The sequence below is a fragment of the Hemicordylus capensis genome, chromosome 1, assembly GCF_027244095.1.
Source record: "Hemicordylus capensis ecotype Gifberg chromosome 1, rHemCap1.1.pri, whole genome shotgun sequence".
Classification (NCBI taxonomy): Eukaryota; Metazoa; Chordata; class Lepidosauria; order Squamata; family Cordylidae; genus Hemicordylus; species Hemicordylus capensis.
Window position 1 is genome coordinate 367,878,351 of NC_069657.1, and position 27,164 is coordinate 367,905,514.

General features: G+C 42.3%; 1 protein-coding gene across 4 annotated transcripts in view; it reads left to right on the forward strand.

Moving 5' to 3' along the window:
* The window catches only part of FNDC1 (fibronectin type III domain containing 1), a 145,910-nt gene that overhangs the window by 64,550 nt on the left and 54,196 nt on the right, over positions 1–27,164 (forward strand). For 3 of the 4 annotated variants that reach the window (XM_053294409.1, XM_053294427.1, XM_053294419.1), the window contains exons 4-13: positions 3,192–3,309; positions 3,905–4,092; positions 5,772–5,879; positions 7,817–8,005; positions 10,759–13,956; positions 14,749–14,867; positions 14,962–15,073; positions 16,057–16,398; positions 21,860–21,925; positions 26,245–26,415. In XM_053294409.1, the coding sequence (XP_053150384.1) occupies positions 3,192–3,309; positions 3,905–4,092; positions 5,772–5,879; positions 7,817–8,005; positions 10,759–13,956; positions 14,749–14,867; positions 14,962–15,073; positions 16,057–16,398; positions 21,860–21,925; positions 26,245–26,415 (4,611 nt within the window). Of the gene's footprint in view, positions 1–3,191; positions 3,310–3,904; positions 4,093–5,771; positions 5,880–7,816; positions 8,006–10,758; positions 13,957–14,748; positions 14,868–14,961; positions 15,074–16,056; positions 16,399–17,167; positions 17,256–21,859; positions 21,926–26,244; positions 26,416–27,164 lie in introns of those variants that run through there. The other variant, XR_008315833.1, reaches the window with a different exon arrangement.

Here is a 27,164-nt window from a genome sequence, read left to right on the forward strand (position 1 = left end):
CTTGTCTGAGGTTCAGATTAAGGCTTTGAAAATGTGCAGTTATCAACAGCACTCCTGAGGTTACTTCTTACGCCAGGAGTCAAGAGAGCACCCCCGGGGCATGGTGGATGCTACAAAGTGATATTTCTTCCATGTTGGGGTTGCAGGGCTTGAAATTTCAGTGAGTTAGGCTTGTGTAAGGCCTTCTGGGTGCAGGATTAGTCAAGGAAGTGGTAGTTCTTAATCAGTGGGATTGGTATGGCAAGATTTGGTGCGTTCCAAAAATGAATGGATGAAGTTTGTTGTTTTTGTGCTATTGAAATCTAGAAAGAAGGAGGGCCTATTGAAACATTGTGTTTTTTTCATACACTGGACTACTCCCCAGATATTTGAATACAAACTCTTAAATGTGTAGCTTGGTCTTGCTTGTTTTTTCTAAATAGCAGTTGTGGGGAGAGGGGAAAATCCAGACAGGGACCATGGCTTGGAACTTTAACTCTTTCCCCCTACTGCTATACCAATCTGGATCCTTTCTCCCTGTGGTTTCTATTTTCCCCAGGAGGGAAGCTCTTGTTGGTGCTGGGGAAGTAGCAGGTGTGAGGGGACACAATCCAGATCAGGATCATGGTGGATGGAAAGGGTTAAAGTCCACTACCCCCATACTGTGGTCCCAATCTGGATTGCACCTGTTCCCCTGGCTGGTATTATATCTGGGAAAACATGCACACAGGACCAAGCTACAAATTTAACATAACATGTAGTTTGTCGCTTTGTATAGTGTACCTGGAACTGATCCTCTGCCCTGATGAATCTGTGAGCTACAACACTTTGGAAGCCAGCTTCCAGTTCACAGGTTCTTCGGGTGGCAAACCCAATGGCTAACTCATTTGCACAAAGTGTGGCATGCGAGTAGGGACACATGCCTTTTCAGAAGCTGTAGCTGAATAATATTTCATACACAGCTGGCTAAGCTCATATAGGTTCTCAGTTGTACATCTGTTTGCTCAAGGCAAGCATAGAACAACAACCATTGTATTGCAGTCTTACTTATTAATAGCATCTTTTGGTGATTTTTTCTTACTTCACTCTTTATATGATCCACAAGTACTGAAGTTTTTAATTTGCATATGAAATTAATCCCAGTATGTGCCACTTCTTCTCACAGCTGTATTTTGCAGTCAGTGCCTGCTGTATGTTGCTGGTACACAACTCTAGCCATTTGGGGTATTGATTGTGGTTTTACTTCCATGAATAAACTAGTCTGTAGTGGCAGTCATGGTGATGAAAGAGCCCTTGTTTCATGAGGATCTCCTGAGACTGAGTGAGAAGGGCTTATTACTTAGGAATAACTGTATAGGTGAGAGCACTTTAAACCTAGGAATCTACTGTGTCAGACCATTTGTCCATCTAACTCAGTATGATCTAAACTGACTGAGTAGGTATTGAGCCTATTCTCACGACTGGTGAGAAGGGCTCCACAGCGAGCTGCAGGGAGGATGGGTTAGACTTACCTTCCCCGCAAATGACCTTTTCTCCTGGGCTGGGTGCACTCCTCACACGCCCAGGCAGTGGAGAGGACCAGTGGCCCGGATGTGTCATCCCAGCCCCCAGAAATACCATAATGATCTACTTCTCCATGTCAGCTTCTTCAGGCGTTGGCATATCCTCCCTAAATGCCTGCCTGGAAGCAGTAATGGGCTAGATGAGAGAGAATAAACTGGAGCGGAATCCAGATAAGATGGAGGTACTTATTGTGAGGATCAGAACTCTAGAGACGGTTTTGATCTACCTGTTCTAGATGGGGTCACACTTCCCCAAAAGGAACAGGTTCGCAGTCTGGGAGTACTTCTGGATCCACACCTCTCCCTGGTTTCTCAGGTTGAGGCGGTGGCCAGGAGTGCTTTCTATCAGCTTCAGTTGATATGCCAGCTGCGCCCGTTTCTCGAGATCAATGACCTCAAAACAGTGGTACATTTGTTGGTAACCTCCAGACTTGACTTATGTAATGTGCTCTACATGGGGCTGCCTTTGTACGTAGTCCAGAAACTTCAATTGGTTCAGAATACAGCAACCAGGTTGGTCTCTGGGTCATCTTGGAGAGACCACATTACTCCTCTGTTGATGGAGCTACACTGGCTGCCATTAGGTTTCCGGGCAAAATACAAAGTGCTAGTTGTAACTTATAAAACCCTAAACAGCTTAGGCCCTGGGTATTTAAGAGAGCATCTTCTTCGTTATGAGCCCCTCCGACCATTGAGGTCATCTGAGGAGGTCCGTCTCCAGTTGCCGCCAACTCGTTTGGTGGCTACACAGAGACGGGCCATCTCGGTTGCTGCCCCGAGATTGTGGAATGCGCTCCCTGTTGGGATACGAGCCTCCCCATCTCTGGCAATTAAAAAAACAACTTCTGAAAACCCATCTCTTCAACCAAGCTTTCTCAGCTTTTTAAAACTTGTTTTTAAATTGTTCTGATTATTTAATTGTTGTTTTATGGTGTTTTTAAATTGTTAATTATTATTTTATGCTATTTTTGTTTAATTATTTGTTTATTAAATATATATTACATTTTTGTTTAATTATTAATTGATTTTAATGGTGTTTTAATGTAAACCACCCTCAGCCTTTTGGAAGGGCGGTATAAAAGTTTTAATAATAAATAAATAAATAAATAATGTACCGTGTGAGTGTGTGGTGCATCATGGGAAGCCCCCCTCCCCAGGCTCGCTGCTGTCCAGCAGCCACGGCTGCAAGCAACCGTGGCTGCCAGACAATTTTAAAAAAAGGGGGGGGGGTAAAGGAGTGCTCTCTCCCTTAACCTCATTTTAAAGGGTGGCTGCTTTAAACAGGCTACATTTTAAACAGGTGGCTACTTTAAACAGTTCACTTGCACATGCAAAACTGGGCTGGGCTCCCTTAGTCTGGTTTTGCACGCGTGTGTGAATAGCTTCATAACCTAACTCAGTATTATCTACCCTGAGCAGCAGCTTTCCATGATTTCAGATTAGTATTATCTACCCTTCCTGGAGTTGCCAGGGATTGAACTTGGAATTCTCTGCATTCAAAGCAGGTGCACGACCACTGAGCCGAGCCCCCTCCTCAATTAGTCATGCCCCAGCACAGAAGTGTAGTGTAGTTTGGATGCAATGCCAACACTAATAAAATATGATGTCTATAATTCTCATTACTGGCTCCCTGCTTTGGTCTCATTTCAGAGGAGGATGAGGTGGAGGAAGCAAAAGACATCACTGTTCGAGTTATGTCATCCCAGTCAGTGCTTGTTACGTGGACAGATCCCATCTCTGAGAAACAGAAGAAACCTGTTACCTCTAGGTACTACTATGACTACTTTTATTTATATACCACTTTTCAGCCAAAAAGAGGTTCTCAAAAACATATTTTATTTATTTATTTATTTATTTACATTTTATATCCTGCTCTTCCTCCAAGGAGCCCAGAGCGGTGTACTACATACTTAGGTTTCTCCTCACAACAACCCTGTGAAGTAGGTTAGGCTGAGAGAGAAATGACTGGCCCAGAGTCACCCAGCAAGTCTCATGGCTGAATGGGGATTTGAACTCGGGTCTTCCTGGTCCTAGTCCAGCACTCTAACCACTACACCACACTGGCTCATAGAAGGAGAAGATGATGATCCCCTTTCCCCAAAATGGCTCATCAACAGCCACTGGAAGGATGCTGTGCTGGGGTTGAATAGGCCCAGTTGCTGTCCCCCTACTAAATAAAAGAGAATCACCACTTTGAAAGGTGTCTCTTTGCCCAGTTAGCAGGGGCAAGGCACTACCAGACAAGCATGATGTTGCTCTTTTTGGTATGCCAAAGATGTATATCATTTCTTTGTATATCATTATTATGAGACAATGTCATTGTAATTGTTCTGTAAATACTTTCCTCTGAATATTATTCTCAGGCAGTACAATGTCCGTTATCGAGAAAAAGGGGAATCAGCAAGGTGGGACTATAAACAAGTACCCAACAGACGGGTGTTGGTGGATAAACTGATTCCAGACACCATGTATGAATTTGCAGTCCGAATTTCGCAGGGAGGAAGGGAAGGCAGGTGGAGTGCCTCTGTTTACCAAAGAACTCCAGAAGCTGGTATGTCTTGCCTTTATATTCAAGTGTGTGTGGATGTGATTTAACTGTTAAATGCTGGTTTTACAAATTAGAATTGCTTCACACATGGATGTGCATCACCTGGCATCTCATCACATAGTGACTCACAGCTAATGGAGCAAATGTCTCAGATGAAAAATATTGTGTTTGCAGATGTTGTGTTCAATGTGCAGCTGCCGCCCAGTTGGAAGAAGTCATGCATTTAGCTCCCCTCTACCCCACTGTCACATCCAGTACAGCTTCTCTCAAGTTGTGATGTCACAACATTCTGTATTTCTCCCCCACATCCCAGCAGTGTGGATCTGCAGAGGCTGGGACTCGTTTCCCTGGCCTCTGGATATTCCACAAAGCACCATGGAAGGAGCACAGTGCCTTGGGGGATTCCCTCATCAGATGGGCACTCTAGGAGCCCATCTCTGTGTCTGGGCTCTAGGCGCCCATCACAGGATCCTGGAAGCCAGGTTGAGTGCACTCATGCCCTTAACCTTGGCTGAAGTCCGAGCTTTCAGTTTGGGTTTGGCTGGGCGGGAGTGCCAGAATCTGCACAGATCCCAGCATTCCACACAAGCAGCCCAGCCCAGCCTAGGCTCTAGGCTGCTTGTGAGAACAGCCTTAATATAAGGTTTCCTGTTTGGTGACAGCTGCACATTTTGGCTAGTTAGGCCCAGAGGTGATATGAAAACCTTGTTTATGGTGTTGATCTGTGCTGGCAGTTTCACTCGTATATGCAGATTGTTTTGTTTCTTGGGATCATTAAGCCCCATTCAGATGTTTGGAAAGAAACCCCTCTCATAGTTACAGCCTCAAGTGTGAGTGGCTGAAGAGAGGGCTTGAGTGCCAGCTCTGGGTTGGGGACTTCCTTCCCGCTTTCAGAGCTGTAACCATGAGTTGGTTTCCCCCCACAAACATCTGAATGGGGCTCTATTCCTTAATGGTTCTAGTTAGGAATGCTTTTTAGAAGATAGCCATTCTAAGGCTGGACACCTTTAACCTGTTCTGTCCCCTAGCTTCCCCTAGCTGTACTCTCTCCTAGCTTGGTGAATGAATGTTCTGCTTCCTCTTTATAGCAGCCATTTAGATGTTTTAAAATTGCTTCATGTTATGCAAACTCCTCCCTTTAACTGCCTCTCTCTTAAGTAAAGCTGTCGAGTCCTTCACTCAGTCCACAGAAAAACTGTACTTCTTCTAGCCACTTTGTCTCCATTTGTCTTACCTCTTCTTATCCACCAAGCAATATGTATTTGCGTGTATATCTTTGGCTTTACATTTTCGAAAAGGTCATATGGTAAAGTGATGAAGTGTAAACACTAAGGATGTGCCGAAATGTGATTTGGCTTCCGAATCGTGGCACAATCCCTTTTAAAATCAAGGGCTTACCCAACCCCTTTAATGCGGATGAGAGCAGATCCATCCCTGCTCCTCCTCCACTCGCCACCCCTTCTGTATTGGCAGCGCTTCCTCCATTTATCAGTGCACGCTGGCCATGCTCTTCCCCAGCAACCTGCGCGTGATGTTGGCACACGCATGGCCTCCATGCATGTGCAGCGGCCATTTGCATGGACAGCAACCAGCTGAATCACGTTTTGAGCACATCCCTAGGAAACACTGAAAGAAACTGGATTCTATTGTACAATCCCGTTATTTGCTATTCTTTTCCACAGCTCCTACGAGCGCACCAGAAAACTTGGACGTTGTGCCAATAAGAGGCAAAGCCACATCTGTTACTGCAACCTGGGATGATCTTTCAGAGAGTGAAGGAAAAGTGAAAGGTAGGTAGTAACTTAGTTGATATATAGAGCAGGCGATATTAGCGGTTCTAAACTACACAGATTATAACTGCTGAATAAAATGAGCAACAGAACAAAACTACATCTGCAATCCTGACCTGGATCCAGCAGATGCAATGTCATCACCTGCTGCTTGCTATATTAAAGTTCTGCTATTCTAAGTAAAGCTGTGCAAGGAGTTGATGGTCTGCTGACAGGTTAAAATGACTCTGGTCGTTCACATTGCTGCTACTGGTTTATTCGTATGCTGGAAGAGAGCAGAATAGTGTTCTACTTTCAGGTGTTTTGCCATTTGTCTTGGTGACTGAGGATTTATCTATACCACAAGTCAATTTTTTTTAAATGGCCTTACTATGTAAGGCCTAAATATATTTGCCAATATTATTTCAGTGAAAGGATGGGATGAAACCCTGTAGGGGCACCCAAGAAATTTAGGGTTTGCGATCTTTGTGTGCTCCCAATTTTTGGTTGTGTGGAAGCAAGATAAGATGAAAACTTGGGTAGAAGTAATTGTGTGGAAGCAAGGTAGGAGGAAAAGCTACCAAGGTTTTCCTCCTACCTTGCTTCCACACAACTGAAAATTGGGAGCACACAGCTCCAAAACCAGGTAGAACACAGGTTCTGATTGTGTGAATGACCTAGGTTTTTTTACGTGGAAGGGATATGCATATGAATAAATAAAACATTTATTTATGCATATGAATAAATAAAACATGGAGGAGCATTCAGTCATGCAGATCTTTGTTCTCAGCCTATAGTCACACAACCTTTTAGACAGATATGATGCCATACTGGCACGTCGTGGAATAGAGGCTGCAAATCATAATATATTGACATGCATACATTAATTTAATTTAATTTATTTATTTATTTACATATTTTTATACCGCCCAAAACTTATGTCTCTGGGCGGTTTACAACAGATAAAAACAACATTAAAACATTAGTTAAAAAACAAAAACAAGAAATTTAAAACACAAAAATTAAAATATTTTTAAAACAATGTTCTAAAACAACATTAAAAACAATCAAAACAGCATCAGTTAAAATACATATTTTATTAGCCTACGTATGAGGCTAAAGCCAGTAAAGTATTTTAAAAAGTGTAGAAATAACCTGGTTTTGATTGTTGTATATCTAAAATTATGTGTGTATGCTAGTTTGTATGAACTGCCTCCTAGACCCTCTACTTGCCTTACCCTGGCTGTGAGTGAGAGAGTGCTGCACTGCTGCTCCCTATGCCACTGGGTTAGTGTGTGAAACCACAGGGCTTGTGGGAGAAGTCCATGCTGTAGCCCCTCCCTATATTATTACTCCAGTTTCTAAGGGGTGTGTGTGATGATGATGGGATGGGGAAGAGGAGCTATAAGACTGGGCTCCTTCTACATAGCCTGCAACTTATCTTCTGCCACTTGGACAGGAAGGAGCCATGTTTCAGCACCTTTCATGCCACCAGCATAATATACGAAGGGGGCAATAGCTGTGATTCTAAAATGAAAGGAGTCTATCTCTGTCAGCATCTTGACTGTTAGAATGTTGCTACTGAGATCATATACATTACCATGTGATAATTTTTCTTTATTGCAGTTGTTTTTCCAGTCTTTGGTCAGCTCTTTTATAAGCAGCTGATATTTTGGTGTCTGAGGTAGTGATGGCGATATAAATAGTCATACTCTATGCTGGGTGAGGGGTACTCATGTAAATATATGTGGACATTTGTGTCTTGAAAGGCTGATTACATGTTATTTCAACTTACTGTATGCAATGTCTTTGATGCCCCATCTGTTGACTTGACGTGCATTGCCAGTGTATTAATTTTAGTAATGCACGTTCTAATTCATCCTACCCATACAGTCTGTCCGCTGGAAACAGGATTGTTTTCAGTTTCCTCCTTCCAACCGTCTGCCAAATCATTTCAGAATACATTCTCTCATACGCCCCTGCTCTCAAGCCCTTTGGAGCAAAGTCCATTACCTACCCGGGAGACACTACTTCTGCCATAGTGGATGGTCTGCAGCCTGGGGAGCGCTATATTTTCAAAATTCGTGCAGCAAACAGGAGGGGACAGGGCCCTCAGTCTAAAGCCTTCAGTGTTGTTTTGCCAGCAAGTAAGTATGGTGTCTTCATGGTTCAGTTTCTCAGTGTCCTCATTGTTGTTTTCACTGTATTCCATTAATATCATTGGATTGCCTGGGAATTGTGACAAGCATGTTTTTAGTCTCTGCTTGTTTGAGGGCAGTTTTGAGAGCAAGGGCAGTTTTCCAGAAGCATTTCCAGATGGGGCTTTTAGCTCGGAATGGAGGGCGTGCTTTTGCATATTGGCTGGATTCGTGCAGAAGTCCATGTGAGATACTGGGGAGCACTTCACACACAATTTGAGTTTTTCATTGCCCGATTTATGTCCAGGGTAAAAAAAATTGCCCGATTTTTGGCCTTGCCCGATTTTTTGGCTTTGCCCGATTTATGTCCAGGGTAAAAAAAAAATCCACTTTTTGCAACTTATTTTTAGTGGGGGGTGGGGTGGGGGACAAATTCAAACTTGTAGTAAACCCATGGTAAAGCCTGCTGTCTGGGAAAGCTCCAAGTGAGTGAATGTGCTGCATCCATACCTTTGTTTGGAGGGACCCCAGAACATTTATTCTTAGGCATAAACTGCTGTAGGATTTGGGATCAGACTAAAGAGAAGAACTTGTGTCCCAGATCCTGGATCTATAGATCAGTACCATAGACCTTAATTTTAAACACACACACAAACACACACACACACTCACACACATACTGCTACCTAGAGAGCAATAGCTATACAACCCATTGAAACCTTGCTCAAGGGTCCCCAAAGTTGGAAGAACAACTTTGTTCTTGAGCTACTTTCTTTTCATCTGCAGAGCTCATTGGTATGACCAACTACTGATTTCTGGGAACTTTCACCAGTTTTTGGCATCAAGGACTACTAAATAGCACACAGTTCCATCACACACAGTAGGGATTGTTCTTTGCATAAGCCTCATCCTCTAAACGATGTCTGCTAGAACCTTATTGTAATAGGATTTGGGGTGAAAACCAGGCAGGCATGCCTTGAAATAGAATGTGGGCTGCATGCTCTGGATATGTGGAGATTCCCACATTGCCTCACATATTAGGGTTTACATATGTTGTTGAACAACAATATAAGAATGCTGTACAAGACTATATTCACATAATATAAGAATGTGTCATGGTGAGCCTGTGACTCGCACACTCACCCTGTCTTTCCTCTCCCCTTGGTACATGAGATGGCAAACTTGAAGCTTCTGTTCAAGTTTTGTAACTGTCAGCAATCTCCCTCCTGGGCCGCCTCAGGCCTCAGAGACAGAGGAAGGGGTTTGATTCATCCGCTTCTTCCTCCCTCTAACAGCGCTCACAGGGTTGGTCTCTCTCCGGAAAACCACAATGCTCTCAGTCACACCACACGTCTGCCCATTCTTAAAGGCTGTTGTACATCCTGGGTTGGGTGTGGTGGTGGTGGTGGAGGAGTGGTTGGCTGCTCCTTGGAAGCTGTGCTGAGTGTCGATGCTGGCTATGGCCCTGTCATGGGGGTGGGTGAGCACTGCACCCAGGCCGACTGGACAGTAACAAACTGCAGTTTCACGTATCATCCAAACATGGAGAACTGTGTTTTGTACAAACAATAGTGGGTTAACAAACCAGGATATTGTACTGTTATCTGACTCTGGTTCGATATCTTGAGTAGTTAATGAACTATGATTTCTACAAACCACAGTTTCCCATATTTGTATACAATAGGGAACTACATTTCATTACAATCCATGAATTGAAGCTTTAAAGTTCTTCTCCATTAACGTTCTCATCTCTTGCACAAAGAAGGAAGGAAGGGGAATATGTGAACCAGAGGCTCACTGTGGCACATTCTCAAAGCAAAAAATAAGCTTATAATTGCCCGCAAAGATAAAAATGAAGGAGAGGAAGGAATATATAAGCCCATGGCTTGCCAGTGTACTGATAATTCTAAGCCATGGTTTAAAGTTAGACTAAATTGGACCTCAGTGTAGAACTGAAATAAATTTGCTTCCCAACTCTCTCTACTGTGATTTTAATGTCAGGTATTCATTGGATGCTTCAATATTTACTGAATCTCTGCCAAGTATTTGATGCCTATCTTTGATATGTAGCTATGTTTTAGTTAAACATTGGACTTTGTGATGGTATTTAGTATTTGCATGGTATTTAGTATTTGACAGTATTTATTGTTCATTTCTTAAAAATATATATATCACATCATTTCACTCCTAATGTGCAGGTGCCCAAGGCACTTAATATAGTAAAAAATCAGTATGATTGTGAGATACACACACACACACACACACACACACACACACACGACTATAACACAGTGATCAAATCATAACAAAAAATGAAGACTAGCCAAAATAAGACCAGCATAAAAACAGAAACAGAATAGCCAGACAACCCAAACCCACAGAGCAAAATTTAAATTTTAAAAGTCTGGTGAAACAGATGGGTTTTAAGTTGCTGTTGGGACACCAGTAAGTAGGCCCATCTGACCCCCTGTGTCAGGGAGTTCCACCTGTTGGGTACCAACATGGGAAAGGTTCTCTCTCATTTCATTGTCTAACAAACCTCTGATGGTGGCAGGACACACAAGAAGGCTCCACTGGCTGACCTCAGTGGACAGGCAGTTTCATATGAGAAGAGGTATTCTTGTCCTAAGTCTTCAGCCTTAATGTTGTGGGCTAAAAGTTCACATAAAAATGCAAATTCAAATTTTAGTTCAAAGTTTCAGACTCTTTGATATTTATTTTATTTATATAGATGTTTTTGCTGTATCTCTTTCTTTTTGCAGCCGATACAAATGAACCAACAGTTGATCAACAAACAGATGTCAAGGAGGAGTTAGAGCCTAAAACATCTGGGAATACTGTGCCTTCTTCTCCTTTTCAAACCTCTTCTGCCTTGTCTCAAAAGCTCTCACCCTCTAAGCACGCTTCTGGTCATCCCTCCAGTTTTCCTGGTGGTAGAGAGTCAAAAAGTTCTGTTTCTGACCTCAAAAATAAACTTTTAGCTGGTAGTGGCATCTCCCCGAAACCCCAGCCATCTTCTAAAATGGTCACAGAGCTGAAAACTGATTCTGACAACACAGAAGATACTGGTGACCACAATTCCTCCAATGAAACACCAATGACACAGCACCAAACTCAGGATATTAAGAGCAGTGTTAGGCCACACTCACCTGCTAAACCTTCACACTCTGTCATTTCCTCAGGAAGAACATCACTTAGATCACGTACACCAGTAAAGAATGGTCAGACAAGTACTGATAAGCATAGGCCATCCTCCTCCTCTTCCTCCTTGCCACACACACCTTCATCAGCATCTTCTACAACTAAACATACAAATGATAAAAAAAAGAGTCTAGAAGAAGACCCCTCTAATCTTCCTTCTTCCCCCAAAGTAACTTTAGGTAATCTGCCAGTTGAAAGTGATGATCAAGTTGACAGTAGAGAGGAAAAGCCAGTGATGTTTCCTAAATCTTCTGAAGATCCCCGTTTGATTTTACGTTCAAATCAGCAGCCTTCTGCATCTCGGAAGGTAGTTCAGAGTCATCCTACCAAATTGCTCACCCCTTCTATATCAACCAAGTCTTCTTCATCCACAGCCTCACATTCTCAAAGTCATTCTCGCCATCCATCTTATAAACTAGCTCCCTCTGATACCAGTGATACACCTGACAATTATAAGAGTAGAGAAGCAGGAAAAAAAGAGCAAAGACCAAATTCCAGGCCTTCTGCTTCTCAGGATAGTTCATCTCCATCTGTGCAAACGAAGCCTCTCTTGCATACCAATCGCCATGGGTTAAGAGATCCCAGAGTAGTCACCTCTGCTGTTTCTGCTGCTGCCACTCATACTTTACCTCATTCACATGATTCATCTGCTGCTAAAGAGAAGCCTGCTGGAAGACATGATTCTGATGATAATGATCGTGAAAACAGTGCAAGAGAAGATGAAGAGAACAGGCAAAGACCATCATCTTCTAGAGTTAATTCTAGGCCTTCTTCAGGTCAGCCTGTATCTGAACGTTTTAATTTGTTCAAATACAGATCAGCTCTTTCTGCCAACAGATTTGCAAACAAATCCAATAGTATCCACAATATTAGGATACCACCATCTAAAGCCCCATCTTCCACACAGTCTCTAAAGGTTCATCCTCAGACCAGTTCTCATTTAATGTCAAGTAGCAGTCACAAGTCTAATTCAAATACTGATAAAGATAAAGAACTGGAGGGTGAAGATGAAAGTCCTCTACCACCAACACGTCCCCATGGTTATTCACTATCCTTTTCTAGACAGTCTTCTTCATTAGATTATCCCAGAAGGAGGAGTTCTCTGGCTGAATCTAGGAATCCTCACAGAGTTGCATCCACTGACAAATCTAATCTCACAAACACACACGAAGGAAGCTTTAGTAAGGAACGGGAAGACGCTACTACAAAAACAGATCTTTCACTTAAAGCTCCAAACTCTGACTCACAGCCTTCAGTATCTGGCCAATCTCCCTCATTAAGCAGAACAAACCAGCGCTCCAGTTCTAGTTCTCATCATTTAACAAATGGTCAGAGTTCAAGGTCCAGAAGCTCATCCTTATCCACTGATTCTGTAGCAAGAACACATGTGGAAAAGTCATCTCCTTTACGGTCTCCTGCTTCCAAATATCAACCTGATGATCTAGATAGCAAAGATGCAACTCCTAAGTCAAAACAAACTTCACCTTTGTCCAAAAATCCAAAAATAGGAAGTTCTCATGCATCACCACGTAAAACTCTCCGTTCAGAAACCAGCCATTCCCAAAAGGCTGATCAGTTACAACATCAACCCTCATTAAATTCAGGAAGCTACCTCACAATCACATCCCTCCAAAGTAATGAAAAATTAGAGGATAATGAACATTTGGAGGAAAACTATTACCAAGAGGCAGGTGATACAGAGGAACAGAGGAGTTCTCATTCAGAACCAGCACCTGCCAAAGATATCTCTACACCCAGGAGACCAAAAACATCTTTGTCTAAGGGAAGTAGTGGTACTCTTTCAAAGCATTCTGATTCTCAGACAAGAAAATCTGGTGAAAAACCTCCCACTCGTCATGATTCTTTAACCTCCTCCAGGGGATTAAGTTTGTCACCAGGAAAACATCTTGGGTCAAAGATTATTTCTTCTAGTGAAGATACAACTGATGCATATAAATTGCCTGCATCTTCCCATCAATCTAGAAATGTTCAGCCAGTATCTACCTCTGTCAGGGACACAGTCCGAGAGCATCACTACAACAGAGAAACGTCTTTATTTTCAAAATCATCCTCCACTTCTCTGAGACAAACTCATCCTTCAGTGCCTCATTATCCATCTGGATCCAGAGTCCCTAGTCGGACAGCATCCCAAACTGAAAGAAAGCATGGACTCTTCCAACCAGTTCCAACAAAAGATGAACTTTCTTCCTCTAAAGTGCAGCAGTCACTTTCAGACAATGAGGATGATTATGAAGATTATGATCAGTCAGAAAGACAGGAACATCCCACCTCATCTTCAGCAGTAACAAGGTCATCTTCCTCCATTTCTAGAGGCAGTAAAAACCTCAATAACAACGTTGCTGGTGACAAAAGTAAATCACCAAGTTCTGCTTTACCTCATAAAATAAGATTTACTGGTGCAAAAGAATACAAACAAAAAGAGGAGGAGGTGGGGGAGGGGGAGGAGCAGGAACACCCCACACCCAGAACATCAAAGACTGCACTGCTGGATAGATCTACTTCTGTAACTTCCAGATCTTCTCAATCTCCTAACAGATTGAATACTGTGCCGAAAGTAAGCTCGGCTTTGCCACATTCCTCTGGATCTGCTTCCGTCTCTTCCCAGCTTCATCTCACTCACTCTGCTTATCCAACACATTCTTCATCATCTCCCTCAGAGCCCCCCAGTCAGCGAGTACAGAACTCAAGATTATTAAAACCATCTCAACGACAGCAAGCTAGGTTTCCTCATAGACAAGGTAATGTGTTGTCCTTGATTATTTTATGTGACAGTCCCCTTTCCCCACTCCTGGTTTTAAAAGCAAATATTTCATGATGAGAAGTTCCCCAACTTGTACATTGAGATCCCATGAGTGGGGTTTGTCTTTGTTCTAGAACTGTCTGTTCTATTACTTCATTGAAAGTGACATACACCTTTCAATCTTTGCACCATTTCCTTCCCAAATCTTGAGTGCAACCAGTCTACCAATTCTCCCATCATGCCTTACTAGTGGGTCCTAATTCATTATCTAATAATTGCTACTGAAGAGGAATTCATTGAACCTAACAAGATGGGCTCAGCAACTAGTGAGTGGGTGTTCAGTATTTTCATTAGACTTATTCAACGGATACCCCGGTGGGTCAATTGAATACGCTTTTTTATTAGACATGTCTGAATCTTGTATGACTATCTAGCATGTAGAATTATAATGAAAAGCAAGGGCCAAAAATCTTTCAGTGGTGAAATTTACCGGAACACAAGAATTCCCCTTGGATTAGTGCAATGTGTAGGCAAGCCCATTGTATATTAATTGCTCTGATGACAGACAGCTCAACTCACAAACCTCCTGTGCAAGTGTACTTAGCATATCTCTAGCATATTCCCACTGAACATAACCAGTCTAGTCTAGTTTAAGCAATATCAGTATGTCACTGTTAAAACCAAATAATCATTTCTGCTAAGCTGGTTTTAACTTGAATTTGTTAATGTACAATTTCACTGAATTGACAAGGTGATGAAGGCAGCATGTCTTGTGCCATGTGTATTTCAGGTAACGGCGGCAGACCCAATCTAACATCAAAACCAGATCTAAATAATAAAATAACACCTGGTAATAATGGAAAACGCAATGGACAGAGAGTAATAAATGGTCCACAAGGAATAAAGTGGGTAGGGTGACCTTATTTGAAAATCTATCATGCTTATAAAATTTATTTATTTTTCTTCATGTTGGAGAGCCTTTCAATCTACACATTGCTTTTAGATTGTAGATCTTGACCGGGGGCTGGTGCTGAATGTTGAAGGAAGGTACCTCCAAGATTCACAAGGGAAGCCTCTTAGAGTTAAATTAGGAGGAGATGGGCGTACTATTGTTGGTAAGCAAAGTATATTTTTTGGTTAACAGAAATCAAAACTGCTATGAACTGGGACACAATGTGGATTCTTTGGGCCAAAATACCTGATTGGTTACTTTCATTTATGAGCTACATAGATCTCAGCTGAATGAAATATACATCACAAAAAGCTATCAAAGAATGGAACTTTTGTCTTGCCCTTGTGGTATTCTTCAGATACCAAATTTAACAGTTTACTAAAATGGCACCTGGCACCCCGTGCCATGAAATAAATGTGGTGATACAGCACTTGTTATAATTTGGGTTTTACTGCAATGTTCTGGGGCACTGGCAACTTTAGGAGCATAGGAAGCTGCCTTATGCTGAGTCAGATACTCCATCTAGCTCAATATTGTCTACACTGATTGCAAGTGGCTTTCCAAGGTTTCAGGCATGAATCTTTGCCATCCCTATCTGGAGATGCCAGGGAGTGAACCTGGGACCTTCTGCATGCAAGCATGAAGATGCGCTTCTACTGAGCTATGCCCCCCACCCCCCGCCAATGTTTGCAAAAGCCACCATCACTTGATATGATGCAGTGGCACCTTACATCCTGATCAGATTTCTTCAAGGAAGTCCCATTGAAATTAAAAGGACGGGTTAGGCATGTCTAACTTGTTCTTTTAATGTCAATGGAACTTGCTTGAGGAAATATAATCAGTATGTCAGCCTCTATGTCTATGAACTGCTATGAATTACTAAGCTGGTTTATTCTAAAAGCCAGTGGTTCTGTCTAAGGTGGGTGAATAAATGTGGAGGTGTTGGTAAAGACCATTAAAGAAACAAAAGTCTGAGAATACATACTTTATAGAATAGGTATATATGATGTTAGTAATTATTCTTAAAGAAATTGGATGGAGATAGTATTGGATAAATAGCGCATATTGAGTTTTCCGAAATATTCAGGGTTTCTGAAGGAAAACTTCATGGAATTTGAAGTAAGATTTCATCTCACTGTGTTTTAGATTCTAAGGGAGCTCCAGTGGTCAGTCCTGATGGCCTGCCTTTGTTTGGACATGGAAGATTTAGCAAACCTGTAGCAAATGCACAAGATAAACCAATAATAAGCCTTGGAGGAAAGCCACTGATAGGTCTTGAAATGGTTAAAAGAACAACCACTCCTTCTACAACAACAACTATCATCACCACCACCACTACTGCTGCTACTACCACTCCTGCACCAACAACTACTGAGCCACCAACAGAAAAACCATTGCCTACCTGTCCCCCAGGCACCTATGCAGACTATGATGAAATGGGAAATCTTCTACTGGGCCTTGATGGTCTGCCTGAATGCAATTCCGAAGGTACCACATTTTACTCCAGCTAAACATCAGTGGTATAAGCCATCAATGATATAAGGCTGCACAGTAAATATTATGCATCAGGGAAAAGGCCTTTATGTTCAAATAAATATTTCTGGTTGCTGTGCAAATAAGGCGAGTAAGATGCAGGTTATTGATGCCTCAAATTAGCCCTGGCCATGAAATGAACAACTAGTAGAGCTATTATTTTAGTCTTTCATTTTCATATCTCGATATGGTTTCTGTTGTAGTAGTGCAAAGTTGGGGTGGGTGTTTGAATTTGCAAGGCTGGAAGACAAACCGAGAGCCTTCCTTATAGACTTTTATGGAAAATTGTCGCATTCCATTTTTCAAGCTGGGAGAATGGATATCCTGTTTCTGAGTTCCACAATAATAGGAGTTTTTGTTGAATATCTCACCCCATGTGTGGCCTTGTACCTCGTTAGCTGCTCTGTTGGAAGACAGTGGGACAAAGGTTTGGTCCTTCATCCATTATCATGTAGAGCAGGGCTTCCCAACCTGTGGTTCTCCAGATGTTGCTGAACTACACTCCCATCATCCCTAGCTACAGCTGTGGCTGGGGATGATGGGGGTATAGTTCAGCAACATCTGGAGTACCACAGGTTGGGAACCCTGATATAGAGGACACTTGAAACAGCTTCTGTATTATGCTCTGTCCTTGTCGTTGCCATAACATATAATGATATGGTAAATTACCCAGTGAGTAAGCTACAATAGCATGCATATAATGATTTAGCAAATTGGTTCACAGTATTGTCTTGCCAGTTCATAAGAAGAATCAACCCTGCCAGCCTAGATTTAGAAATTTGATAGGATTTCCCTCACCACTGCCTTACCAAGTAAGTTATTTGCACATTGCCTTAAGTTACCATTGGGAAATGTTTGTGTCTGTGGTTTCACTGAACATTCCTTGGTTGTCGTCAGCATTGTTCAGAAGTTAAACTTTTTTGTGTGTAAATGCACTGAATGGGCATTATCTTGTCACCACCTACATTTCAACACCTTTAACATGGAATGCCACATCACGAAATGACTGCATTCATTCAGCTGGATGATGAAATACTTGCAGACATTTCCTACAGAAGAGGCCACTCACTGGATTTGGTATCAAGTAGGATCAGGAAAGGCCACTCACTGGATTTGGTATCAAGTGGAATCAGGAGTAGCAAAGAAGAGGCTGAAATGAAAGGATTGGATCACTGACAATGAACTTGAGAAATAAACTAAAATTTCAGCAAGAAAAACTAGATGAAGACTAATATCCCCCTTTCTGTAAAATTGTATTAGGTAAGTAATCTGTATTTGAGTATTTCTTAATCCTTTTTCTGATTGGAGTCACTATTGTTTGATAATACTGTTGGCTATGATCCAATAAACTCTTTTAGGCATGTGCAAGGGCTTTCAGTTGTCTTTACAAGGAGCTGTCAATCTTTCCTGCATTGCAAATTGCTTTTTGAAACTCCCAGATTCACCATGAAGTATGAGCCAATGGAGGATTTAGAAAAAGGGTGTATAACAACAGGTGTATTAAGAAAATGCCGTTACATGTACTGATCAGCATAATGCCCACATATTTCTCTGGAATATAGATATTATTGTTAGAAATTCTATTAGCAGCACTGTTTTTATGTGGGCCAGTGACTTCTGGCCTTGTGATGCTAGGCATGAAGTAGCTATCATTGGAATGAATAAAGATTTTACTAAATTATTTTAAATTGTATACAAACATTCTACCTGAAGCCAACTATGCTTCTATGAGGGAAAAGAAGGGTTAGTTTGATATACCATGTTGGAAAGTACTTCTGAACTCTATAATCATTTCTGAGTTCTTCACCATAAATTGTGAATTTATAGCCCCCCTACCTTGTATTATGATTGTAGCTATTGTATTCATACTTACATCAAGCTTACTTACTTACATAAATTACGTGTATGTGTGTGTATGTGATATGAGAGGCCACTTTTCTTATAAAAGTATATATAATTGTGCTTACATGGAAATCATTACCAGAGGTTTTTTCCAATGGTATACAGGAAATTTATGATATACAAAGTATAAAAGGAATCTTGAAGCAATATTGGAAATGGCCAATGAGGGCAGTACTTGGAGAGTTTTGGCTTTGGTGAACTATGCCTGCAAGTCAAATCTCACATGCCCCCTAACAATTGTGGTTCTGATCTCAGGTTCTGTGTAGACAGAGCTGCAGAGTGGCAGAGAGTCTGCTTTACATGCAGAAGGTCCCAGGTTCAATCCATGGCATCGTCAGGTAGAGAGAGATCCTGCCTGAACCCCTAGAGAGCTGCTGCCAGTCAGTGTAGACCATACTGTGAGTTAGATGGAGCAATAGTCTGACTTGTTATAAGGCAGCTTCCTATTTTCCTCTGATGCATACATGGAGTTCTAAACCAGGATAGCAGGTCTGAGAGGAGAGCTGGTCTTGTGGTAGAGAGCATGACTTGTCCCCTTAGCTAAGCAGGGTCCACCCTGGTTGCATATAAATGGGAGACTTGATGTGTGAGCACTGTAAGATATTCCCCTTAGGGGATGGAGCTGCTCTGGGAAGAGCAGAAGATTCCAAGTTCCCTCCCTGGCTTCTCCAAGATAGGGCTGAGAGAGACTCTTGCCTGCAGCCTTGGAGAAGCCTCTGCCAGTCGGTGAAGACAATACTGAGCTAGATAGACCAATGGTCTGACTCAGTATATGGCAGCTTCCTATGTCATTGAGCTTCCACATGGAACTCAGTATGTGGTGCAGCTCGCTGGTACATAGAAAGGTTGTTCACACAAATTAAGCGCTGGGGCTGGGGATGTGGGGAAGGCAGGATTCTTTCTGCCTCCCCGCCCCCAGATGATCCTCATCCTCTTCTTGGCAGTGCTGCTCACGTGCCCACATGAGCAGTGCTGTTAGCAATAGCAATAGCAATAGCACTTACATTTATATACCGCTCTATAGCCGAAGCTCTCTAAGCGGTTTACAATGATTTAGCATATTGCCCCCAACATTCTGGGTACTCATTTTACCGACCTCGGAAGGATGGAAGGCTGAGTCAACCTTGAGCCCCTGGTCAGGATCGAACTTGTAACCTTCTGGTTACAGGGCGGCAGTTTTACCACTGCGCCACCAGGGGCTCCCTTGAGAAAAGCGTGGAGATCTGGAGGCCAGGGGGATGCAACCCAGCCTCTAGAAATCCCATAATGTATCATGAAGGGATTTGCCCACAAGCTGGGCACTCTAGGCACCCAGCTCTGTGGCTGCTTGGGCTGCAGACACACAACTGGGATCCTGCCCTTCTACCTGGGTAATAGTCTGGAGGGGAACCTTGGGCTACCTGGCAGGTGAGCACCGGGATTGGCTCAATCCTGGTGCTCCACACAAGCAGCCCTACCTGGGTAGGGTTGCTTGTGTGAACAGTCTCAGATAGTGTGTGTGTGTGTGTGTGTGTGTGTGTGTGTGTGTGTGTGTGTGAGAGAGAGAGAGAGAGAGAGAGAGAGAGAGAGAGAGAGAGAGAGAGAACACATGGGTAAATGGTGCTACCCCTGACATTGAAGTCAATGAATGTGCATGCAAAGATTTCCTTGGGTCTACATAAGTGCTTAGGATCTCTGCCAAAGTAATATTTTGATCTCTCTCTTCTTTCCAGCTACCACTTCTCCAGCTGCTCTGGCCCTAACATTGCTCTTCACACAATATCTTTCATGGAATGAGGCAAATCTATAGAGAGACTGATGCACTGCACAAAAACAGCTGTTCTTGTACAAAGGCTCAAGATTTAAGGGCTCTTCTGCCAGATGGACCTGTGGCACGAAAGGATGCTACCTGCGCCGTTTCTGTTATTTACATACTGAAATGCCTGGACTATAACAATCCCACCTGGAGTGTTACAACATTTCCATGAAGAATGAATGTGTCTTTTTCAACAGTTGCTCTGAAGTTTGACTTGCTGGCTGACAAAAGCAGTAAAATAGCCACTGGAATGAGGGGAGCATCGTGAGATAGCTATTCTGTTGATGCCTTCTGAGCAACAATTATGTGAAGTCACAGAAAGACAGATACAGTCTTGCTTTACATATAACCCAAATGATGTAAATATAAGCCTTCTACTTCCTGAATGGTCTATCATGGCAGAAAATCACAGAAGCATATTCCACAGAATATACTGTTTTTTCTCAGAAATCTGATATATTGACTGCATCAGTCTTTTGTTTGGTTTCAAGAAAATGCGGTGGAAGAATGCCGCTGTGGGTTCTACTAACCCTTTGGCCCAATTTCCTCACTTCGGGATTTATAAAGATGAGTTTACCAGATTTGGTTCTGTTTTACAGTCAGAGAATACATGAGGAACCCAAGCTTATGTGGCACTGAAACTCCAGACGGCTCAACTTCTTAGAACTATAGTCAACAAAGCCATTAAAAGCCACTTTTATAACTGCTGCTATCACATTACTGGAAAATATAGGCCTATAAACTTGGGGAACAGTAATAAGCTTGAAAGTATTAAAGGACCGATCTTTCCATATTTCCTGCATATCTGAGCTTCAGTAATTTCCTGGCTCCTCAGGGTTTCTTTTCTTTTCTTTTAAAGCGGACTTGGTAAACCCCACCCCCCCACCCCACTTATTCTTGTGAATTCACTTGATTGGTGCATAGTAGATCTCCTGTAAATCTGTTGGTTGGTTGCTTGGATGGATAGTCGGTAGATAGACATAAAATGATGTGGTTAATATGATCTTAAGAAGAAATGCTGGCAGTGCATTTATGGAAGACTAAGAATGAACTACTTTTCCTATTTTTTCCACCAAGGTTTGCTTTGGCATTGAAACCACAATTGCATTACTCAGGCTTTTTTTTTTTTTTTAGAGATCTGAAATGTAAAGACATAAACAAATGTATTGGTTAATACAGCTAATTTCACTGTATTGGCTATGCTCGGAAACAATGCTGTGGTTCAAGTTTGGTTTATATCTGTTCATTTGCTACTGAAAACTTTGGTTGATTGTAGGGATGTGCACGAGCCAATTCAGCGCCTCCTTTGGGAAGCACCGAATTGGCTTGGGTGCCCACAACCAAACTTTTTCTTCTTCATATTAGCAAATAACAAAAAGGACTTTTCAAAGTTTTTCTTATTCTTCAAAATATGATATATGATATGCATTGGACAAGTCAAATTTTTTGATAGCTGTTGCATAGGCTCCAGAGGCTTACTTAAATTTATGTGCACTTGATATTTTTTGCAGTTCACTTTTCAGAAGCGACCCCCCAATTGTGTGTGTTTTTAAAATTCTCTTTGCTTCAAAAATAGTTGTAATATATAGGATGGCTATTATTGTTTGGTTGATGACCATAGCAAAAATTAGTCATAGATTGTTGTTTTAATTTTTTTTAACAAAGTCATAGGCAAAAGGGAGCCAGATTCATTGTTTGGATGTCTTCTTCCTTCCATAGATACATTCTCAGGGTTTGATGCAGATGTGAGAACAACTACAGAGTCTTACGTGATATACGATGAAGGTAATGACTGATAATAAAAATCCTGTTTTGAAATAATGTGACACTTTTCTTTCTTGCCCTCTTCCATAAAGACATTTCCAGGAGTGCATTCTATGATCTCATAGCCTAGTCCCAGTTGTATCTGAAAAATAAGATTTGACCTGGTATTCTGATCTCAGTATTCCCAGGTAAGGCTCAAATCAGAAGTGATGCTGGCAAATCGGTGTGTTTAAACACAGGTCTGTCCTAGCCATCTAGAAAGAGAGGTTTGGGGTCTGATTTAAGCAGCAAAAGGTGTGCACAACTGAGAAATACTGAACTCTACTTTGACCCATTATTTGCTCTCCCTATTCCCAAAGGTTTTTGTACCCGCCAAACTCAGTCCCTGTATTGAAGCTTGACTTTGGAGGAAAGTGCCTGTGTAGGAAAGAGGGAAGACTGTAGGATAGGAACAATGTGTGGATGCCCCTTTTGCTGCTGAATAGCCCTCTTTCTGCAATATTGGCGCAGATCTTGGTGTAAATACACACATCTTGCATTGTGTTCTCTAGTTAATATTATTTACCACATATGTATCCTAATTTCTTTCAGACAGTTTAGAGTGGCATATAGGGGTTTATCTCAGTTTACCCTCACAGGTCACAACCTGTAGATTTTGATTGTTTTTATGATTGCTTTGATGTATTCAATAATGATTTTATTTTTATTTTTGTTATATATTGTTATTGCCTTGTGCATTTTACATTTAATGGCAAAATGGGATACAAATAATTAATAGACAAACATAAATAGATCTTTTTCTATTAAATAAATAGATGATAGATTAAGCTGAGAGAAACTGATTTGTTCAAGGCCATCCAGTGAACTCCATGGCTGAACAAGGATTTTGACTTTATCTCCCTCTCTCCCTCAGTTCACCATACTAATTCCAGGTTGCCTCCCCAAAAACATCACTGTTGCATTCTCATTGTTGAAACTTAGTAGCTGATGTCCTTTGTCCAGTTAATCTAGTGCTGGTAGTTAGCCACACCATCTTAGACCAGTTCTGTAAAAAACAAAGAGGCTGTTCTCAAGAGCAGCCACACCTGGGCTTGCTCAGGGCTGCTCATGTAAAGCAACAGGGTCATGTGGAAATGTATGGTGGTATGCATGTGGAAGCATAAGCTGCATGGCCCATGAAGCAAAAATTGTTTGGTGGAGGGCGGGGGGGAGGAGCACTTCTGCCTTACCCCTCAGGATTCCCTGCCCGGCCAAAAAGGTTGTGTGAATAACCTTGATATATAGTAGACAACTCTACAAAATTAAGATTCAGCATCATCCACCTAACATTCATGTGTGGCCTACAGCCTTTTGATAGGAGAGGAGAGCTGGTCTTGTGGTAGCAAGCATGACTTGTCCCCTTAGCTAAGCAGGGTCTGCTCTGGATGCATATGAAAGGGAGACTAGAAGTATGAGCACTGTAAGATATTCCCCTCAGGGGATGGAACTGCTCTGAGAAGAGCATCTAGGTTCCAAGTTCCCTCCCTGGCTTCTCCAAGATAGGGTTGAGAGAGATTCCTGCCTGCAACCTTGGAGCAGCCGCTGCCAGTCTGTGAAGACAATACTGAGCTAGATGGACCAATGGTCTGACTCAGTATATGGCAGCTTCATATGTTCCTATGATAATTTGATAACACCACCTTGAGATACATATATCGGGTGGTATATAAATAAAATAAAATCTTATACTATAAGAGAACTGCAGCCAAAGTTTGGTTAGTTCACATCAACATGTGAGACCTGGTGCAAGGCCTAAAATGGATACTCTTGTCACATTAAGAATATACAGCTATGTAATCCACAGCTGGGATCCTGTATAAGGAGAGCCTAATAGCAAATTCCACTCTGGCCTGCTAAGATACACTCTGCCGCCAAACAATTTCATTTCCTATGACTGTACTAGAGAGTAGAGTACTAATATGGCTGGGGAAGTGTTTTGCAGACAGCGGATCTGCTCCTTCAGTATTAGGGCCAAATTAGGCATGAGGTTAATTGTGTCATTGGCCCTTGTATGTTCAGTTTTTGTAACTGTAAATAGCCACCTGATCAGGTTGCTGATCAGGAGCACAGTACACGAGGAGGGGGAATTTAACCGCCCCCCGCCCTTTACACTGTGGTCCTGATGAAAATGCCTGTAACTGCAATTTGCTCTGTAAGGGAACCTGCCATTGGTGTCAATGCCAGCGTCCCTCCCAGAGCTAATATTCATCTGTCTGTCTGTCTGTCTGTCTGTCTATCTATCTATCTATCTATCTATCTATCTATCTATCATATTTTATACTGCCTGATATATACATCTCAAGGCGGTGTACAATATTTTAAATTTTAAAAATCAACACAGATTAAAATACATGACACAATAAAAACAGTTATTAAAATAAATTATTAAAATTATTAAAATTCTAATTAAAAGCTTGTGAGAACAGGAGAGTCTCTTGAGGGTCTTCCTGAAAATAAACAGAGAAGGAGATGCTCTTACTTCAACAGTGAGCATATTCCAAAGCCCTGGGGCAGCCACAGAGAAAGCCCAGTCCTGAGACGCCAGCAGACCTCTCCAGAAGATTGTAACAGGCGGGAGGGGTCATGACAAAGCAGGCGCTCTCTTAAATAGCCTGGACCCAACCTGTTAAGGGCTTTATAGGACCAGCACTTTGTTTTTCACCTGGAAACATATTGGCAGCCAGTGCAGTTCTTTCAAAACCGGTGTTAAATGATCCCTTCGTGTTGTTCCAGAGACCAATCTGGCTGCCGCATTCTGTACCAATTGTAGTTTCTGGACTACGTACAAAGGCTGCCCCACATAGAGTGCATTACAGCAGTCAAATCTGGAGATTACCAGCATATGTACCACTGTTTTAAGGTCATTTACCTCTAGAAATGGACGTAGCTGACATATCAGCCGAAGCTGATAAAAAGCACTCCTGGCCACTGCCTCAACCTGAGAAACCAAGGAGAGGTGTGGATCCAGAAGTACTCCCAGGCTACGTATCTGATCTCTCAGAGGGGAGTGTAACCCCATCCAGAACAGGCAGATCTAAATCATCTCTTGGGTCACGACCCCCCACTGTAAGCACCTCCATCTTATTTGGATTCATCTTCAGTTTGTTATCCCTCAGCCAGCACATTAATGCCTCCAGGCAGGCATTTAGGGAAAATATGCCATTTCCTGATGAGGTCAACATGGAGAAGGAGATCTAGGTGTCAGTAGCATATTGATAACACCCTGCACCAAACCTCCTGATGATCTCTCCCAGTCGTTACATGTAGATGTTAAAAAGCATTGGAGATGGTTTGGAGCTTTGTGGAACTCCACACTTCAGTTCTCGCTTTACAGAACAATAGTCTCCAAGTGACACCATCTGGAATCTATCAGAGAGGTAGGAGCAGAACCAGTGTAAAAAAGTGCCACCCAATCCCACCTCCCTCAGGTGGACCAGAAGGATACCATGGCCGATGGTATTGAAAGCCACAGAGAGATCCAAAAGTATCAGCAGAGTCACACTCCCTCTGTCGATAGCTGGTTGGAGATCATCCATCAGGCCAACCAAAGCAGTCTCAACCCCATAGCCCACACAAAAGCCAGTTTGAAATGGATCTAGATTAGGGATTCTCAAGCTTGGGTCCTCAGGTGTTATTGGACTTCAACTCCCATAATCCCCAGCCTCAGTGGCCTTTGGTTGGGGATTATGGGAGTTGAAGTCCAATAACACCTGAGGACCCAAGTTTGAGAATCACTGATCTAGATAATCTGCATCATCCAAAACTGCCTGGAGCTGAGAGGCCACCACCCATTCAACCACCTTGCCCAACCATGGAAACTTAGAACAGGTCTATAATTAGCTAACTCTGAGGGATCCAGAATAGCTTTCTTCAAGAGTGGTCTAATAATAGCTTCCTTAAGGCATGGAGGAATCCTGCCTTCCCTCAGAGAAGCATTTATAATATTTACCAGTCCCTCTCTGATAATATGATTACCAAATGAGATAAGCCAAGTTGGGCAAGGGGTCAAGAGAACAGGTTGTAGGGCGCACAGTCCGAAGCAGTTTGTCCACTTCCTTAGGTGGATAATAGCAGCTATGGAGGGATAGGAGTATTTTTATCAGTGTTGTTGTACAGGGGTTAAGGTTTTTTTTAAAAGCCCTTGCCATGGGACCAAACCTGATTGGGGCCCACGTGAGTTCTATTTAAGTTACAAAATGAAGAAGCAAGGGCCAATGACATCATGTCTTGCTTGGCCCTTATATGGCACTAGAATAAACTGCTAAATACCATATTAAGATTCCATCTCCTCTCTTGTCTAGATTATGAGTTTTTTGAGACTACTTTGCCTCCCTCCACTACTACTACTACTACTACTACTACCACCACCACTACCACGGAAGCACAGTCTGAAATCACCTTTCCTGAGTTTAGTGTTGCTGGCTCCGATCCTCTGTCAGAATATGATGATGCTGGAAAGAAACGATTTACCGGTATGTTCAAAACTTGCTTCTTTCAAGTAGTAACAGATTAACTAGTATATTCATTCTCCATTGTATTATTATAGTTCCCCAGATTTATTTATTTTTTAAGACTGATTCACATGGCCATTTGTGGCTGTTTCCCCCCACCCCACATGAAGATTCTCTGAAGATCAAACAGGAAATCTGTATATGAATCTCCTGCCCTTTCCCCCTACAACTGTAAGTAGCTGGATTTGGACTGGGGCTACACCATGGGGGAGGACATGTTAAACATTTCCTGCTGTATCATTTTCCAAATAGAAATTGCCCCACTTCCACAGTTAGGGTCACTGTTTGTCCAGCAGAATAAAACATGCCAGGTACCCAGTATGGCTCCTTTATGTATTGCCACATGAGGCAACTAGCAGCTTGGGAGGGCAATCTCTATTGAGAAAATAGCATGGGAGAAAGGGCTAAATTCCCTCGGACATTCTGTGGTCCCAATCTGAACTACACTCCACCCTCCACACTCCCATCTGCTTTTTGTTATGGGAAAAATGCATAAGCCTGTCATGGGATTTCTGTCATCTTGTCTCGTTTGGCCCGATGTACATGACTGTTTGAATCAATTCGGATTTGCATTGCTGTGTGTTATGTGAAGTAAAGTGTGTGCCGCCAAATCCATTTCGATTTCGACTCGTGGTGACCACAGAGCTCTGCGGTTGTCTTTGGTAGAATACAGGAGGGGTTTACCATTACCTCCTCCCCTGCGGTATGAG